Here is a 19,193-nt window from a genome sequence, read left to right as displayed (position 1 = left end):
ACTCGCACAATGGGTTCAAGGAAAGTAATTTACAAATGTGTTCGATGCAGCTCGGTATACGCAACAACTGAGGATATTAGAAGACATGTTTGTCGTAAGTTTTATTGTAAAAATATAGGATATCAACATAATGATGTAGTTGTTTATATTTTTAGCTTCATTGCAAGTGTATGACATTCGGTATAGAAATAAACAATGGTAATTAAGTGCTTTTCCTAAAAATGAGAAAGAAAATACAGGGTATTAAAACAGTATGAACTACAAATAAAGTCAGTATGTGAGGCTAAATAGATGTGTTTTACATTTATTCATTTAGCTGACGCTTTTATCCAAAGCGACTTACAATTGCTATATATGTCAGAGGTCGCACGCCTCTGGAGCAACTAGGGGTTAAGTGTCTTGCTCAGGGACACATTGGTGTCTCACAGTGGATTCGAACCCGGGTCTCTCACACCAAAGGCATGTGCGCCACACCACCCCAGTTTTAGTCTGAATTAGGTAAGATGTGTGCTTCCATTTCAGTTTCAGCAATCCCTTCACTAGATTGGGATGTTCTCTTTTGTTCTGGGCGGCAAGTGCAGTAACTGTAACATCAGGCATATTTTGTAGTATTAAACACATATTTATACCGACTTCATCAGACTCCGAAAATTCTTCACAAAGAATGGCCTTCTCAGCTGCCATAGTTGCAACTCTTGCGTCATCAGAACAGTGTGTTCAACGCATCACTGTTTCTGTTTAAAAAACGTTGTGCAGCGTTTTGTCGGGGCTGAACGCAGCCTAGGTCACAGGACTGAACCAAAAACACAATGAAGGGGGGGAACACTGATCATACATGTAACATTTATAAACTTTTTAATATATATATATATTTTTTATAATTCTGAGAAATGTAACCGACTGACCGCCAGCGTTCCCTTTCCAGAAATCAAGGTTGAATCCGAAGTTAAATTTCAATGGAGAAATCAGCGTGCCTGCTTGAATGTTAATATGTAACCTGACATATATAGAGGTTTATGTGAAGACAGGTTGTTTGAGTTAGCAGTGGCCTTGTGATCCGCAGATGTCCTGCTTATAGAGTCACGTCTGTGCTCGGACTGTCTGCGTCAGTCGATGTCGACGTCACTGAGACTGATGACAGAAGCTGATCTACTCCTGACAGCATTGATCATTACAGGACACTGAATTAAATCCTCAGGAGGAGAACTGACAGAGAGTCTGAAACCATGCAGATCATTTCAAACCTTTATGGCAATGTTTGACTTACATCAGCTAAAAAATGATTTACTTTTGTGCATTTGGCAGATGCTTTTATCTGGCTTTTATGTTACTTGTTGCTGCGTTCTTGGCCAGGTCACTCTTGTAAAAGAGTTTAAAAAAAAAAAAAAAAATTTTATCTCAATGAGGTGTTAACCTGGTTAAATAAAGGAAAATTAATTGCATTGAAGGTATATACATTTGATCAGTTCATGCAATTTGAATTGGAAAAAATGCAACATAATGCTAATGCACAGCCTCCAATTTCTTATGAATATTATCATTCTTCTAATAGCACTAATAGCTTGATTATTTGCTATATTTTGGACACTTAAACCACATTTAAAACACATAATTCCAATGCATTCCATAAAATATCAGTATCTGCGCACAAATGCTGCAGAAACTTTGCTCAACTTCACTTAATCTTCATCATTTTTGCTCAGTTATTTTTATTCAACTGATGGTTTGGTATTTCAGAGATTGAAATCATTGTGGACAGTTTCAACCACCAAGTCGGTTTTATTGAAATATTTTGAAATATTTAACTGTGCTAGATGTTAAAGGGTTAGTTCACCCAAAAATCATTAATTTTTGTCACTAATTGTCATTAATTACTCACCCTCATGTCGCTCCAAACCTGTAAGAATTGTGTTAGTTTTCAGAACACAAATGAAGATAAACATAATTTATTACTTTATTTACAAAATATTAATCTTCAAAGCACGTTCATGCTTTCAAAAACGTGCGTTGGAGATTGCTATTTTGTAAAAAAATTGTGCACAAACAAAGCACTCACACAGGTTAAACAACTCAATTCATATTCATTTTAGGATCTCTTTATGAACTTTTTGAAGCGTCAAAGTTTCAGTCGCGTAGCTGTCAGTGGAGGGACAGAAATTTCTCAGATTTCATCAAAAAGATCTTCATTTGTGCTTTGAAGATGAACAAAAGTCTTCTGGGTTTGGAGCGACATGAGGGTGAGTAACTAATGACAGAATTTTCAAGTTTTGTGAAGGAGGGACGCTGGTAGGGAGCCGTTCCTGACCTCCCACTACAATCCTCCCTCCTTAAACTAGTACTAATGAAAATGTAATTCCTGATATCAGAAATAGACATTGTTACTAGAAAAGGTACATTCTTAATATCAAGAATTCACATTTTAAATAGTACAAATTTAATTCTTGATATCAAAAATGCATCCTGTGAATGAATAAAAGCTGAAATGGCTTGCATAGCATGTCACTGTGTTTTAAACGATAAAAGCAATGCTTGATACTTGATGGTTATTATTTACTGAGGGATGTGCATCCATATTGACCAGTATGTCCAGCCAATCAACATTTTAAATGCAATATAGCCTATAAATCAATAGTCAATGTCAATACATTGCTCTCCATCTTGCTTTATTGTAGAGTTGTAACTAAACTGACTTGGAGACTAGATAATCATTGTCTTGTTTTTAAAGTATGTGTGTCTATAATGAGGAGTGTCATCACGTCCATATTGTACTGGTCCCCACAGATGTTTAGCTGGAACATGCATAAACATATGAACGCATGTTAACGCAATCCACTCTCATTGTATTTTTTTTTCTCTGTTTTCGTGACCAGAAGGATATTTTCGCTTAATTTTCTCATCGATGTTGTAAACTTTGATTGACGCGCTTTGACACAAGGGGGAGGCGGGGCCTTGAGTAATTTGCGGTGCCCTATGTAACTTGCGTAGTGTGCGTATAGGGCTGATCGGCTCTGTGTGGAGCTGTTTATGATCACTATCATTTAGTGGTTTTTGATTTATCAAGTAAATATAAAATATGTATTTTAGGTATGAGAATTGCATATTTTGTTTTGATAATTGGGATATGGTCATTGGGCTATTTTTGATTGGCCATTGTTGGGCTACTTTTAATGACCTAATGCAATGCATGGTTCACGTGCAATTAACAATCAAAAAATGTTTACAGAATTTCACCAGTCGATACATCAAAGTAGATTTTGCTCAGCAAGAACAAAACTGACAGTGAAGATTGGCGGTGAGCGCTGCGGAGAGATTTGTTTTCACTGCCGCTGAGATATGGAAAGGGAAGATGATCCGTGCGGATGCACTTATATGGTTATCTATTAGCACACGCTTCATTCAGCATGTCGCTGTTGCTCTCTCCTCGTCTTTCATCGATCATCAGCTTTCTGAACCCCGTTTGCTGTAGCTGAGACCCTTCTGTGTGTGTGTATTGTCCTGTGGTGGTTGTTGTCGTGTGTGTGGCCGTCGGGCTGAACTGAAATAGCTGTGCCTCTCACGTCCCGCTAATGTAATTAAGAGCGTTTGCATTGACTGATAACAGAAGAATGTGTTTTAGCCCTGCTCCTATTTTGGGACCGCCATGCTTCCCGTTCCTCGGGTGTCCTTGTCTTAGACCCGGTAGAACTTTCAGTGATGAAGCTCGTGTAAATGTATATATACACACACTAACATAAGTTTGAGGTCAGGAAGATTTTTTTTTTTTGATATTGTGAAATATTATTAAAAATGTTAAATAACTGTTTTCAAAAATGTAATTTATTCCTGTGATGCAAAGCTGAATTTTCAGCCTGTCTTCAGTGTCACATGATCCTTCAGAAATCATTCTAATATGCTGATTTACTGATTTACTCTTGAAATCCATTTCATTAAAAATGTCCCTAATCTTTGATACAGTACCATGATTATTTGAGAAGACCGGCCATTTTTCATTCGAGTCGTAACAAGGAAAAAAAGATGATTTATCATGTCAGGTTTGACTGACCAGTTCTCTGAGATGGCAGTAGCTTGTGTTGGATCATTTAGACCCAGTCCTTACTATTTTAACTTAATGTTGTCCTTCAGATTTGTCTTTTAATTTTTCTATGGCCTTTTTGCCTTGTGTTTAGATAGATGAGATGACAAGAAATGGTCGCAAGCCAGATTAAAACCTGCATCACCATATGACCACCATAGCTCAACCATTTCCCAAGCTCTCTCTGCTATGCCTATTCAAAAAGGCCAATTTGAGTTTTTAAGATATGTGCATCATAGCTGATTGTGTCAGAGCACATGCAATAATCAATGCATTAAAACCAACAAGTGTTTTGCAGTGTATTACCAAACGTAGGATCCAGTTAAAAGTGGTTGAAGTTTAAAAGTTGAAAAACATGTTTTAGTTTTTAATAGTTTTACAAATATTAGAACATATTTCTTCTCTTTGTTTTGTGATGCAATGTTTATGTAACAGACGAACGAGTACAGTGAGTGCAGTATCAGACCCAATAATGATGCCATGCCAGTGTTTGTGAAGTATATGTCATAATGATGGATAATCACCTCAGAGCAGTTTGGCACTTGTGTGTGTGGACAAAGTCAGTACAGCAAATGTGGAAAAAGCACTGAAGTTTAAAACTTTAACGTTATAGTCCTCCAAAGCGCTTTCCCCGAGAGCAGTGCTATAAAACATGTCTGGTCCGAATAGTTTAGAGCGCTAAACTTTGTGTTCATTTCATCCTGCTGTGAATCCCTGTCAGGAGGGACTTTGACCGAAGAGCCGCACATTAATACTTGATCTGAAAGATAAACAACAACGCATGTTATCATCGCATCTGATAGCAGGTTCTGTCTTTTCACATCTCTTATCTTTCTCACCTTTCACTTGTCTGGGCTGGTTGTGTTGTATTTGTAAAGGGGATTTAATCTAAAGCAACAAATCAGGAAGTCATTCATTTCATTAAGAGTTCCCAGCATCGTGAGAGACAGCGACAGTTGAACTTTAATCAGTGGTTTAAGGGATACTTCACCGATTAGCGTTAAGCTTTGTTTCAGTAGAAACCCGGTAGTATTTTCGAGTGACCGTGCTTCCCTCCCTCATGTCCCCCTGAGACGAGAGATTTCTGTATTGTGTGTCTGGGAAAAAACCTCTGATGAAGCAAAAATCGTCATTTATCGTCATCGGAGGCTTTTTTGTCCAGAGGCGAGAGACTACAGCCAGTAGGAGGAGCTCGTTCCACATGTGTTCAACCCGCCCATAGGGGGATCTCACGATAAAACGCCGTCTTTTCAGTTTCGAGTCGACTAGTAGCCTAGCTGTATCATTTCTTCCGATACGGCCCTCTGTAACCGGTAGGCGTGGCTTGGGAGTCCTCGTAGGGCAGCGAAGCAAGTGCATTCTGGGAGTTGTTGTCTTTCATCCACGTGAGCCAAAAATACATTTTCTGGCTTTTCTCAGTCTAGAAGGCACCAACTTCTAAAATAATTTCACATTTCTACTACATAAATGACCCAATTTAAATACACATTCATCTTTCCAGCGGTGAAATATCTCTTTAAATGAGTTTAATACATCAAGGTTGTGCACCATATGCACTTTCCTGTAGCTCAAACAGTACAGCGTTGGCGCTTGCAATGCCAAGGTCATGGGTTCGATTCACAGGGTAAAGCAAGAACTGATAAGAATGTAAATGTGTACCTTGAAATGCAATGTTAGTCACTTTGGATAAAAGCATCTGCCAAAATGCATAAATGTAAATATAAGCCTGTATGACTTCGGTGTTGTCTGTGTTAAAAAAAGCATAATTTGTTTTCTGCAAAGTCATATTGGTCTGGAAAGACATGAGGGTGAGCAAATGATGACGACATTTTCAACTGAACACTTACTTAAGTATCTTATAGCTTAACCAGAAAGACTGTTGCTCAACCAGCTTCAGTAGAAACCGATATCAATCCAGCATAAACTAGCTTGGTCTTTTCAGTAGGGGGAGGGGGGATTTGGGATGGTCAAGTATCATAGCATGTATGAAAATACTATTTTAATAATAAGTAGATCATATTTGACTTGTATATATTTAATATTGCATGAGCCTAACCAGAGCAGAATGGCTGCATCTGGTTCCTCTCAAGGCTTTATGAAGTTTCTTCCATGCCACAGTCTCCTTTTTCTTGAAAATTGAAGTTTAAATAGTAGGATAGGATCATCACAGCACATGCACCAACCAACGCATTAAACCAACTAGTGTTTTGCAGTGCATTATCTGATTTAGGGTCAGATTTACTAAAAAGGTCAAACTAGCATGCGGTCGCAATCTAATAAAAGCACAAATGGGAGTGGAAAGTTCTGCGGGTGATCTACTGACAATGCACAAATTCAATGGATTAAGGCATGCTTTTTTTCGGGCCGTAAATAATGGCATAAATACAACTAAATGGACCATTGCAAACCTTAGTAAATCGCACTGCATGATTCATTTAAATTCTCTCTGCACTTAAAATTTTGATCTGAAAGGGAAACTCATATATGCATATGCAATAGGGTCAAAAATGACTGCCTACAGCTTTTCATTGCTAATTTCTCACTGTGTCTTTAGTAAATCCTGACAGTATTTTTAAACGCCCAAAGAGGGTTTGTGCTGGTGCAAGTTTTTAGTAAATCTGGCCCTTAGTATCTTGGTAAGAAGCTGAAAAGTTGAAAGACAGTGTTGCATCTTTCTTTTCACCCTATTCTAATTTGTTTCACAAATATCTTTATTCGTGATGCAGTGTTTATGCAACTGACAAACGACTACAAAAGCGCAGCATCAGACTCAATAATGATGCCAGTGTCTGTATCAGTGGATCCATCATTTGTGAAGTACAGTATGTAAAACGACACATTATAATAAAGATTAATTTCGAGACCTTTTCCCGACCCGACCACTTTTCTCCACCACTTTGCTTCCTGTCTACATACTGTGTTATCATAATAAAAGGCAAAAAAAAAAAATTATTTTATTTTTTGTGCTCTTATTTTTTTATTTTTTTATTTTAATTGAAAAAAATATTTCAATTATTATATTATATTCAGATATCCTCGTAGGTTTTTAACCTCAGTGTTTCCCACAGATTAGAAAGCAATTTGTGGTGGTGGCGGGGCGTGGCGGGGCGTGGCGGGGCGTGGCGGGGCGTGGCGGGGCGTGGCTGGGCTGGGCTGGGCGGGGCGGGGCGGGGCGGGGCGGGGCGGGGCGGGGCGGGGCGGGGCGGGGCGTGGCGGGGCGTGGCTGGGCTGGGCGGGGCGGGGCGTGGCGGGGCGTGGCTGGGCTGGGCTGGGCTGGGCTGGGCTGGGCTGGGCTGTGCTGGGCTGGGCTGGGCTGTGCTGGGCTGGGCGGGGCGGGGCGGGGCGGGGCGGGGCGGGGCAGGTCCTTCATTAGGTTTGGGGTGTTGTGGCGCAATGGATAAGACACATGCCTTTGGTGTGAGAGACCCGGGTTCGAATCCACTGTGAGACACCAATGTGTCCCTGAGCAAGACACTTAACCCCTAGTTGCTCCAGAGGCGTGCGACCTCTGACATATATAGCAATTGTAAGTCGCTTTGGATAAAAGCGTCAGCTAAATGAATAAATGTAAATGTAATAATTCGTTACACAGAACTTTATTATATTAAATATTAATCAAAAATGATTCACACCAACACAAAATCCAAACATTCAGTGTAAGAGTAAAAAAAATGACATAACATTAGTTATAGTAAGTTTATTTTATTCACAGCTTATTTAGAGTTTTGACCTCGACAACCCAACTGCATTTACGCAAACAGTCTAAACTAAAAGATTGTTTTGCTAATTGTTCTACACATTGTCATATACAGTAGATAACCTGAAAAAACAGTAAAGGTTAAATCCTGCTAAACACTCTTACTAAAAAATGGGGTAAGCACACGTACATTCTCATTTTAAGAGGTGTTAAATGTGGTTTGATTTGTTTACATTAGTTAATGTATAGGCTAACTAATGAACCATGAGCAATACATTTGTTACTGTATTTATTAATCTTTGTTAGTCTTAGTTTAACAAACAGTGAACAGCTGTATTTTTATTGTTACTTCACACAGTGCATTAGGCTAACTAACGTTAATAAATACAACTTTTAATTGATTAATGTTGTAGATGTGCAGTTTATTATTTAATGTTAACTAATGTAGGTAACTAGAGTTTAATAAATGGAACCTTATTGTAAAGTGTTACCGATTTGTTATACACTGATTCAGAGTTCATCAGTAGTTGATCAGTTGTTTTAACCATTCATTAAATGGAATGAATCGGTTCAAAGGAGTCATTAGTTTGCGAATCGGACGTGTCATTAGCGGACTTGTACGCGTTGTGTGATTATCCCAGCCGGCAGTTTGGACATCACACAAGATTTGTCAACACAGAAAACATTTCATCATTGGATAGGTTTTGTTTTGTTTTGTTTATTGAAAGTGTTAAATTATGTCAGCTGAATCTTTTCAGAGAAGATAAGGCAACGTATTTTTTTTTTCCTTTTTATTTTTTTAGCACAATTCACACCCAGCGGTAATTCAGGGAAAAAATATCCGAATGCTCCACGTGAAACTTCGGTCTTCCGATCTTTTACCATCGTGATTTTGATTAATATGCGCGAGGGAGCGAGAGATCAAGGCAGTTTGAAGACGCGCGCGACCGGGCCTCTCTCTCTGCTCGTTCTTTCAGCAATACGCCCTATCGCAAGCGCAGCAGTTATCATCACTCACCGATCAAATAAGACTTTGGCGAGACAAAAATTCGCTTGTGAGAGAGACGCGTGAGTGACAGACAGACAGAGGGAGAGCAGGGAAAGGAAATGCAGCTGAATGAATATGCTGCGTGTTTTAAATAGCGTAAAAAAATTTTTTTTACATTTTTTTATAACGAAACGCAGTATGTGGCGGCCGGTGTTGATTCTGTGGCGCACCGCCACGAATTAGTCTATGTGTGGGAAACACTGAACCTTTTGAACCCAAACCCCAAAAATGCCATACCCAAAGATACCGTTCAAGAAGTCTTTGGACTAGAAGCAAAATTATGCTTATTAATTATTTGAAATGAGACCCTTGGCAGTTTGCACATTATAATAAACACATTATAATAAAGATTCCTTGTCGGCGAATTAATTTCGCGTCCCGGTTTGCTGACCTTTTCCCGACCCGACCACTTTGCTTCCTGTCTACATACTGTGCTTTCATAATAAAAGGCAAAAACAAAAACAAATCTCAAAAAAATGTATAATAATAATTCCCAAAAGTGGGTTTTTGCAGCGATGCCAAAGAAGACAAATTTTGGTTCCACAAGAACCGTTCAGTGAGCATTTTTTTCTTAGTTTGAAGGACATTTTAAAACTCTAAAGAAACTTTTATGCATTGAAAAGGTTCCATGGATGTTCTTCAAGGAACCATACATGCCAATAAAGAACCTTTATTTTTAAGAGCAAAGTTTTTAGTGCACACTAAAGTGTGAAAGTGGTATCTAGTGCTGTTGTTATCAGTGCAGGTCTCTTTATAAGTCCCAGTCCGTGAGTGATACACACAAACACAGAGGTCAACCTCCCCGCTTGGCTTCAGGCCAGAAGAGAAGAGAGCGGAGCGAAGTCCATTACAAAGGAACAGTAGGTTTTACTGTCTGGCCGAACTCCAGCTCTCATTACAGAGCTTCGTCGCATACCTATAACCAAGAAACCTTTTGTCTGTCCGAGCAGGTCTGCAAAGAAAAAACTGAAATCCAGAAGAGAGAGGCCTGCTTGTGTGTGTGTGTGTGTGTGTGTGTGTGTGTGTGTGTGTGTGTGTGTGCGTGCACAAGAGCGAGCCGAGCTCATTCAGGAGTCATAGAGTTAAAAATAACTTTATTGCGGATCATGTTTTGGAAGGAGGGATCTACTTCCCAGGCTAGGACGGCCTGCCATGCAGGGGCAGCACAGGCTGAGTGTGTGTGCATGCGTTTGTGCATGTGCGTGTGTGTTTTTGTGGCAGCGGCAGGAGCACGCTGACTTCACACACACACAAACGCCTATCCTGATGGTGTCTGTCCTGTCTTGTGCTCCAGATGAGCTGCTGGATGTAACCTGGCTCCATGAGTGCTATGAATGACTCCCTGGATGAGACACACACCTCTGGCAGCCTCGGGGAGAAAGCGGCCATATTTCGGGGAGCGAGAGGCAGTGGGAACGTCGTCGGGCCGGCCTTCATCCCATTGCGCTCGCCCTTGCAGCCGCCCAATGCTGCGGTCTCCACGCTCTTCAAGGGGAATAGGTAGGACACACACTTTCTATTGCAACTGCATGCAAACGTCCGTGAAAGTGTGCACGCTGCAAAAGGGGATTTTCTTATTCAGTTTTGTTTTTTGGTCTTCTTTTCCATTACAAATCATGACACGTGTACTTGAGACGCAAATTGACTATTAGGTCTTGTTTTCTATATGCTTGAAACAAGAACAAATATCTGCCAGATGGGCTCATAATAACAAACTTAATTCAAAGGGACATCATGATTATTCTTCTGACCCCACCGTCAGATATCTTCTCTTGTTTTAAGCATTTCTTATGTTATTGTGCATCTCAAGTAAATGTATCTTGATTTAAGAGTGTTTAGATGTTTGCACATGCATGTGTACACGCTGTATAATAAGCAACTTCAGGACGCTAGGTTCCCCACGTCGATACCGTACCTCGTTTCCTACCGGTTAATCGTTAACCGGACGGGGAATAGAGCTGGCTTTGTGCTCTCTGCAAGGCCTACGTGAGATCCACCGAGACTTTGTACCTGTAAACAGATGTTCTCATCAACGGCACAGACACTGGAATCAAATCAAGCACCTGCTACTTTCCAGCTCGAGTCGGAGGCCACTTCACCGTACGTCACGTCTCCTGCGTGTTTGTGATACGGTAGCTCTGAGGTCATGACGGTGCAGCTCTCGAAAGAGGACTCTGAAGTGTTTATTTGTGCCGTAACCAACAAACAACTGAGCTCAAATGATGCAGACACACAAACAACTGAATTAAACCGTGTTTTTATATTCAGATATCCTCGTAGGTTTTTAATCTTTTGAACCCAAACCCCAAAAATGCCCATACCCAAAGATAGCGTTCGAGAAGTCTTTGGACTAGAAGCATAATTATGCTGTCATTTGAAATGAGACCCTTGGTAGTTTGTTGCGATCAACCTAAAAATGATAACATCTAATGCCTGGTTCAGATTACATGATTTTAGCCCGATTTTGGCCCGATTCGTAAACGACAACGGGCGTCGGGACGCAAGATTCGATCGTTTCATCTCGCATAGTGTGTCATAGTGGGCGACAACCGACGTCGCGTCTGCGATGCTTCACGATATCACCATAAAAAGACTAGCATGTTTCATTTTTATTTTGGCCCTCCACGACGGGTTCCGTCAAGAGTTAGTGAGTGAGTGAGCGAGTGTATGTGAGTGTGTGTGTGTGTGTGTGTGTGTGTGTGTGTGTGTGTGTGTGTGTGTGTGTGTGTGTGTGTGTGTGTGTGTGTGTGTGTGTGTGTGTGTGTGTGTGTGTGTGAGTGCGTGTATGTGTGAGTGTGTGTGTGTGAGACAGCACGTGATGACTGGTCGGAACGGAAAGCAACGTGTAGTCTGACATGTTTCTTGTCCATGACATGACAAAATATTAGGAGTCAAAATCGTGTAATCTGACACAGTGACTATCGTAACAGACAAAGAAATCACGTAATCTGAACCAGGCATAAGTTAACTGGTTTTATTTAAGTAAAAAATATCACTGAATCAACCTAAATACATTCATTTACCAACAAAACATTTACATGTATTCATTTAGCAGACGCTTTTATCCTGAGCGACCTACAATTGAGATTAAATTCTATTGGTTAAATCTGGTAGAAATAGCTAACAATTGCAGGATATCATTTTTTACAGTAGGAAGGATTTATTGAAATCATAAAGAAAAAATGGGTATAAAGATTTCTATATAATAGGTATAATATAATATAGTATAATAAATATAATATTTTCAGGAAATATTATTATGACAAAAAATGTGTAGAAACCCAATGCATCTAAAGCCACAAGTCTGATCATGTTATATTTCAAATCTGAGAACGATATCTCTAAAAGAGTTTTATGAAATAATTTTTTTTAAGATTCTAAACCGCTAACTGATGTTTACTCACAAAAATGAAAATGCTGTCATCATTTACTCGTTTCAGACCTGATGACTTTCTTTTATTCTGTGTAACACAAAAGAAGACCATTTTAAACATGTATCTGAAACAGGACATTTTTAAGTGCACTGTCAGGACGATTGACTGTTTACCTGGGACACACCTTGTGAAACCGGGACTGTCCTAAGTAAACCCTGCCACATACGCATATACACACACTCAGCCTTTTTCACTGGATGACTTCTGCAGATTTCAGTGCTGGAGTTTGATTTTCACAAATGTTTCTCTCTTTTTCTCTTTCTACTCTTTCCAATTTGCACTCTAGTTCCATTTTTGTGGTGATTCCCTTTGAAGTTGTTTTTGCTTAGTTAAGATTTTTGTTGATTTAATGTGTGTGTGTGTGTGTGTGTGTGTGTGTGTGTGTGTGTGTGTTAATTATTTATGCATTTAAAAGTCTCTTCTGTGTCACATGATCCTTCAGAAATCATTCTATTATGCTGATTTTCTGATCAAGAAACAGTCCGTATTATTATTATTAATGTTGAAAACAGTTCAGCTGTTTCATATTTTTCGTATTAAATTGAAATAGACCTATAACATTATAAATGAATTGAATGTGGCCTTGCTGAATAGAAGTAATAATAAAAAAAATGTTTTAATCTTACTGACCCGAAACGTAAAAGTATTAATAAATATATACAGTGTGTGTAGACAGTTCAAAAGTGTGGGGTCAGTATGTTTTTTTTGTTTGTTTTTTAAAGAATTATAATACTTTTGTTCATCAAGAATGCATTAAATTGATCAAAATTGACAGTAAAGATTTCTAAAGTTACAAAATATTTCTATTTTGAATATAGGCCATATGCTGTTCTGTTGAACTTTCTATTCATCAAAGGTTTCCACAAAAATTTGAAGCAGCACAGCGGTTTTAAACGTTGATAATAATACGATTTATTTTATTTTTTTTACTAAAAATCAGCATATTAGAATGATTTCTAAAGGATCATGTGACACTGAAGACTGGTAGCCTGGGTGCCAGCCCGAACCCCGCCCACAATATTTTTTGGTCGGGAAGTTCGGTCTGGACTCGCTCCGTTGAGGAGCTATTATGCCCGAACAAAAATTGTTCGGACCAATCAAATTGTCAGGGCGGGCTTTATACGATGATGGACAGATGAGCAATGCAACGTAATCGTCCACGTCACCAAAGAGCGCTTGATTTGAATTAGTTTACAACAAAGACGACTGCTGCTGGAGAATTGAGATTTCACGAGTTCACATTTACAAATAAGTCAGATAGAATAAATGCGTTTATAAGATTTCACACAAATAAGTCGATAGAATAAATGCGTATATGACGTGCTGTCCGAGGAGAGGGCTGTGGGCTCGGTAGCCATGCTCCCCCGTATTCCTGGTTGTGAGAGAACAAGACAAGAGTGAGGATTCGGGGTGGTGGAGGGATGCTGAAAAACTGTCAAGGAGTGTTAGGTAAGTTTACAGAGTGAATATGCTTCCTCATGCTGATATAGGGTAACGTTAGACATGGTATTGTTTGATGACAAGTTTATATTGGATTGATTATTTGTACGTGCTCCTCCCGAACTTTGTTTATGAAACATCATGTGTAGATTCCGCCATCGCGTCTGTTATAGAAGATATCGACAGCGCATTCATTTTAAAAGAGGAACAGAGAGCCGCGACATTTTGTTGGTTGAAAATATGAATAAAGAACATGCGTCATTTACTCCGTTGCTCTGATTGGTTGTAGGTCTATCCAATTGAGTGCAGAGTTTTTTTTTTTTTCCTGGTTTGGTTGAGACACGCCCCATAATCAAATCTCTATGGAAAAGTATCAGACTCACATTCTGACTAGAATTGAGTATGACGACGTCAGGCTAGAAGACTGGAGTAATGATGCTGAAAATTCAGCTTAGCATCACAGGAATAAATTACATTTTAATCTATATATGAATTTATGGATATTTCTTTTTGAAAGCTTCAGTGAATGGGAATATAAAAGCAGTCTCTCTCTCTCTCTCTCTCTCTCTCTCTCCTCAAGTATCCATTCCTCCTCTTTGTTGGGCGTTCCAGCTGAAATAGATCAAAAACACACACACACATATACACACACACAGGCCAAATGAGTTTGTAGCCACTACAATAGCAAGTTACTGTTTCTACACATTGCATTATGTTCATTGTATCAAAAGAAAAATTTTAATAATGCAAAGTCTCTATTTTAGCACTACGAAACTGATGCATTAAAAATTACTGCAAAACAATGATGTAAAAAAATGCAATACACTAAATACTACACTAATGTATTAAAACTTAATTTCATTAAAATAATTATTATTTGTTTCCACATTATATCAATAAAAATGCGATGTCAGGATGAAAATATCTCTTAATGCTCCTACAAACAAGCTTCATTTTCTTTAAGCAAACACTATTTATTTAGTGTGGCGAAATATGACCCGTTCATGTTCTCGACGTGTTCTGTGAGATTTACCCATCAACAGAACTCTCTAAACGGATTATAAATAAGCACATGATCACGCAGCTTCAGACTGCCTCTCCTCGCTTTACACCGGCCCTCGGGGGACCGTTCAGGTACAGCCGATGAAGTCATCTCTGCCCGGGACTTCAGTCATCATATGACCTCAACCGCTGCCTCACACACAGCTGCTGTCTGCTGCGTTGAGAATGCAGGACGTCTGGTTTATGAAATGTCGTCCGCGTCTCACATGCATAAGTGCTATTTTGATGCCGCTAGCTTTCCCTGAGGAGGTAAATTTGAGTTTTGCAGATGTACTTTGTGATATCACCCAGGGTTATTATCATTAACTAAAGCTAAAACCATAAAACACTTCTTCATTACTTAAAATAAAATAAAATATAAACAGCTAGTTGCCAAGGCTAGTTGCCTGGTTAGCTTTAGCTGTTTGCCCCTGTTGTAGGTTTTGCACGATTATGACAAAAATCATAATTGTCGATTATTCCCTTGAAATTGTAATTGCGATTATAAATTACGATTATCACAATTTACATTGAATGATCATTTTGCTTTTCTATAGCATTAAGCCTCAAATGTCATATATATATATATATATATATATATATATATATATATATATATATATATATATATATATTTCAAGAAACCAAAGTAAATATGTGCATGGTATTATAATGTTATATTAAAACTTAAAAAACAATGGGGGGAAAAACCCTTAAGATAAGCTGTAGAAAGAAAAACAACACATCTTAAGCACACAGAATAATGTAAGTGAACTTTTTTTTGTAATTGTGCTTTTAAACGATTACATAATTGTGGCATCTGTAATTGTAATCGCAATTACAAATTCGATTCATTGTAAAGCCCTACCCTGTTGGTATATAGAAGCCATAACTACATCATTATGAGGCCAAAAAGCAATATGCATTATCCATCTTGTTTCTGAGCAAACGATGAGCGCCGCCATGATGGATTCTTACTTCCGTTTGTATGCTGTCCTGTTCCGGTCTCCATAGGAACCCATTGTTAAAAGGACTGCGTTAATTAAACAGAAACTTTTTGAACATTACTAAAAATTAAACTGAGCGCATGTAAGCTGTGCTGTTGTTGGCTGCCACAACAACTGAAATAAACTGAAGAAATTCCTGGACAATGCGTGTTTCGTGCACCAGCAAATATAAAAATAATGTCCTTATACGGCGCCATATGCCTCGCATTATATGCCAAAGACAAGAGAAAACAAGCTTCTTCTTTTTTTTACAGCTCTTAAAATACTCCCCATAAAAGGTATGTGTGCGCTTTTAGCATGCTAAGGACAAAACACCCCGAACTTCACCCAATCTGGAGCTGTGTGTAGGAAACTTAACGTTACATTATCAGCTCGGAAAATGCACTAATGTGACTAGAAACACCGGAGACCGGAAATGTAAAGGATAATATCACTATGAGGGCAAGAAATTCCAAGTTCAGGAAAAAGGTGGATATTAAAGATTTTTTTATTAGCCTTGATAGAGTGAAATAGATTTTTGGGTGTTTGTTACTTCTGCAAGGAGTTACATGACATTTTCAGCTGAGATAATTGGCTCAACCATCCTTTTCAACTATCTGAATAAAAGTGCTGTAGGATGACGTATTTTTGTAGGCCAAAACCTGGAAAGGAGTTTTTAGCACTTCCGGTTCCATTGTCCTGAAGTCAATGGGGTTTTTTTAATTGATTTTTGGTTTAATGCTTGAAATAAGGTGTGTGGTGAAAACAAGCTCAAGATAATTTCATGTTTTTATTCTACGACATATACAATACCCATTTGTGATCATTTTTTTAAGCTTTTACTTTACTTTTGCAGGTGCTAACACTTGGCTAAATGGGACTACAGAGGTTGTCAGTGACATTTAACATCATCGTGCCGAACTAGTTGTGTTTATACTCTTGCAATGTATTCTTACTTTCAGGGAAATGTTTTTTAAATAAAAACTGAAAGAGTTGTCGACGCTTAATGGTGACGTTGAAGTCATGTGACTGTGGTGTAGTTCATTTAAAGCCTACGTTTAGCTTTTTACTTCTGGCAATTGTTTTTAGGCTTCAAAATTTGAAGATTATGAAGATTATCATGATGAACAAAACATGTAAGAATCATAAACGTTTCTGGTCACAAAGCTTATAATATGGAAATACTATTGGGTTTTTGTCGTGGGAATCAGGATGATGCCATTGTTTGATTCATGTCTCTTATCACTGGTTTCTCATTCTCTCCTCAGGAAAGGTAGAGAGGTGGATGATACACAAATGGGACCCGTCCCAAATCCCTTCCCAGAGTTGCTGCCATCCACTGTCTCTCTAGTGTCTGAGTGTCTGTTACCCTGGACCAAAACCAGTGCGACTCAGGTGAGGCATACATGATTTACTCAAGCCACTACTGTTCAGAAGAGCTGCCTCGCTGTCTACGCCCTACATAGGGAGCATTATGGGATTGGCTTCTCTTTGGGGAATAGATTGAATTTGGCCAAAGGAAGTTTTCTTAGTAGGCGGCCTGCCTTTTGAAACAGCTTTTGTGTCTTAAAATGCTGCCTACATAGAAATCTCACTAGGTTTTGGAACAGAGCCATAGTGTATAATTTCAGGAAGCATTTATTTTTGAATGTATGCATTTGCATTGATTGATAAATTCATGGTTAAGCGATTGATTGGTGGACTTATTGATTGATTATTTGGTTACCAATTCCTGGAGCCAAAGTCAACTTTCGTCACCTTCTCATTTCATGTTTGTTCCACTGTCTTAGTTTAGTAAGTACAGTATAGTGAGACTGAAATGCTGCACACAAACACATGCAGATGAGGCTGATAAACAGGCAGAATGTGAAAACCTCCCCAGAGCGCTAATGACGCAAGCAAGGAACAGAGCGATGTTAAACCAGTTTAGCAGGAATGGAAATGAACTGGGACGGGGGAATGAAATCGCTGTGTCAGCGTTCTGATTCTATCCATTTTTGGATTTAGTTTCTAATCCAGTACTACAACAAGGGAAAAGCATGGCATATGGCAATATAGATATTTTTAACAGAACTTGTAATTAGAAAAGGAATGTACATCGAAATAGACTTTGATTTGTCGGCTTGAGAAAGTTGTACCTCAAAGTTTAAAATAGTTTCAAAAGCTTGGAAGTTTAAAGGTTATGATTTTATACAGATCAATAGATAGATAGATAGATAGATAGATAGATAGATAGATAGATAGATAGATAGATAGATAGATAGATAGATAGATAGATGGATGATAGATGGATGGATGGATGGATGGATGGATGGATGGATGGATGGATGGATGGATGGATGATGGATGGATGGATGGACAGATAGACGGACAGACAGATAAATAAATGGATAAATAAATACATTTTTTGAACATATTTGCCAAACCACGTTATTTTTCATTTGCTGCACCTGTGTTGTTAGCAGATCACCCATACCTTATTATCATTGGCTCTGTTTGTTTGTGACCCTTCACTAATTTGCTCTGAACTTGGTAGATTGTGTTGGTCATAATGGAAATTAGCTGCTGCGTCTGTGTTCTTTAAGGCCTGGGACACACTCGAAGATTCATCCGGACCGCGAGACCACACACACCTGTCGATTGTTGTAACTTATTTACAGTGAGACAAGATCTCACGGGAGACTTGCGAGATCAATCGTAACTTGTGATTGTGATGGGTGATCTTCTTTCTGAATACTCCACTTTTGTGGCATGTTTGTGGCTGCCAAGTTTCATCCGGTTGGTGAAGCTTGCTCACTCTCATTGGCTATCGCGGGAATCACATCAGAGGCAGCCCAATCAGGAGTCGGGATCGTGAAAGAGATTTGGGATCGTGTGGGCTCCGATGCGATTGGGAGTAGTAAAATAATCAAATTTACACCACACAATTGAGAATTTTTTGGAGAAAAAGTTGTTTGTGAGAAGCCTCGAATCGGGTTACACCCCATCCACTCCCATCTGCACTTTTATGGGATTGCAGTCTCATACTAATTTGTCCTGTTTAGTAAGTCTTGTTCTTGTTCTTGCTTTAAAAATGTTTTCTAAATGGCTACTAAAAAGATGTTTGGTTGGAATGATAGTTACTAATTTCAGAAAAATATATATATATATTGAAATATCTCTGTTAATACCTCATAAGTTTTTATCACTAACTGCGAAGAGCTTTTGTTTTCTGTATGAGATGAAGTAAGGTGATAACCGCTGATATCTTGTTATGCTGATGTGTTTTACGAGTTTGTTATCAGTCGTATATGAGATGCATCCTCAGATCCGATTTGCTCCTGAACTTGTGCAACAACTGAACCTGGCCGATGCAATCTGCTTACGATGCTGATTTGGGAAAACCAAGACCCTTGTGGATCTTATTATATGACAAATATATGTTATGGACAGCCATCCGGAACAGCTTTGACCTGCAGCAAAATCAGCAAATTAC

At 38.8% G+C, this 19,193-nt stretch overlaps 1 protein-coding gene across 2 annotated transcripts in view; it reads left to right on the top strand.

Annotated features, from left to right (window-relative positions):
- Positions 1-19,193, top strand: part of grb14 (growth factor receptor-bound protein 14) — a gene marked incomplete at its 5' end in the record, with an annotated part of 86,109 nt that overhangs the window by 13,037 nt on the left and 53,879 nt on the right. The window contains 2 exons of one of the 2 annotated variants that reach the window (XM_084421577.1): positions 10,112-10,317; positions 16,987-17,113. In XM_084421577.1, coding sequence (XP_084277703.1) covers positions 10,139-10,317; positions 16,987-17,113 — 306 coding nt within the window. Of the gene's footprint in view, positions 1-9,951; positions 10,318-16,986; positions 17,114-19,193 lie in introns of those variants that run through there. The other variant, XM_084421576.1, reaches the window with a different exon arrangement.

Source organism: Rutilus rutilus, assembly GCF_951802725.1.
Source record: "Rutilus rutilus genome assembly, chromosome: 10".
NCBI classification, from domain to species: Eukaryota; Metazoa; Chordata; class Actinopteri; order Cypriniformes; family Leuciscidae; genus Rutilus; species Rutilus rutilus.
This window is presented reverse-complemented; position numbering and strand designations above follow the sequence as displayed.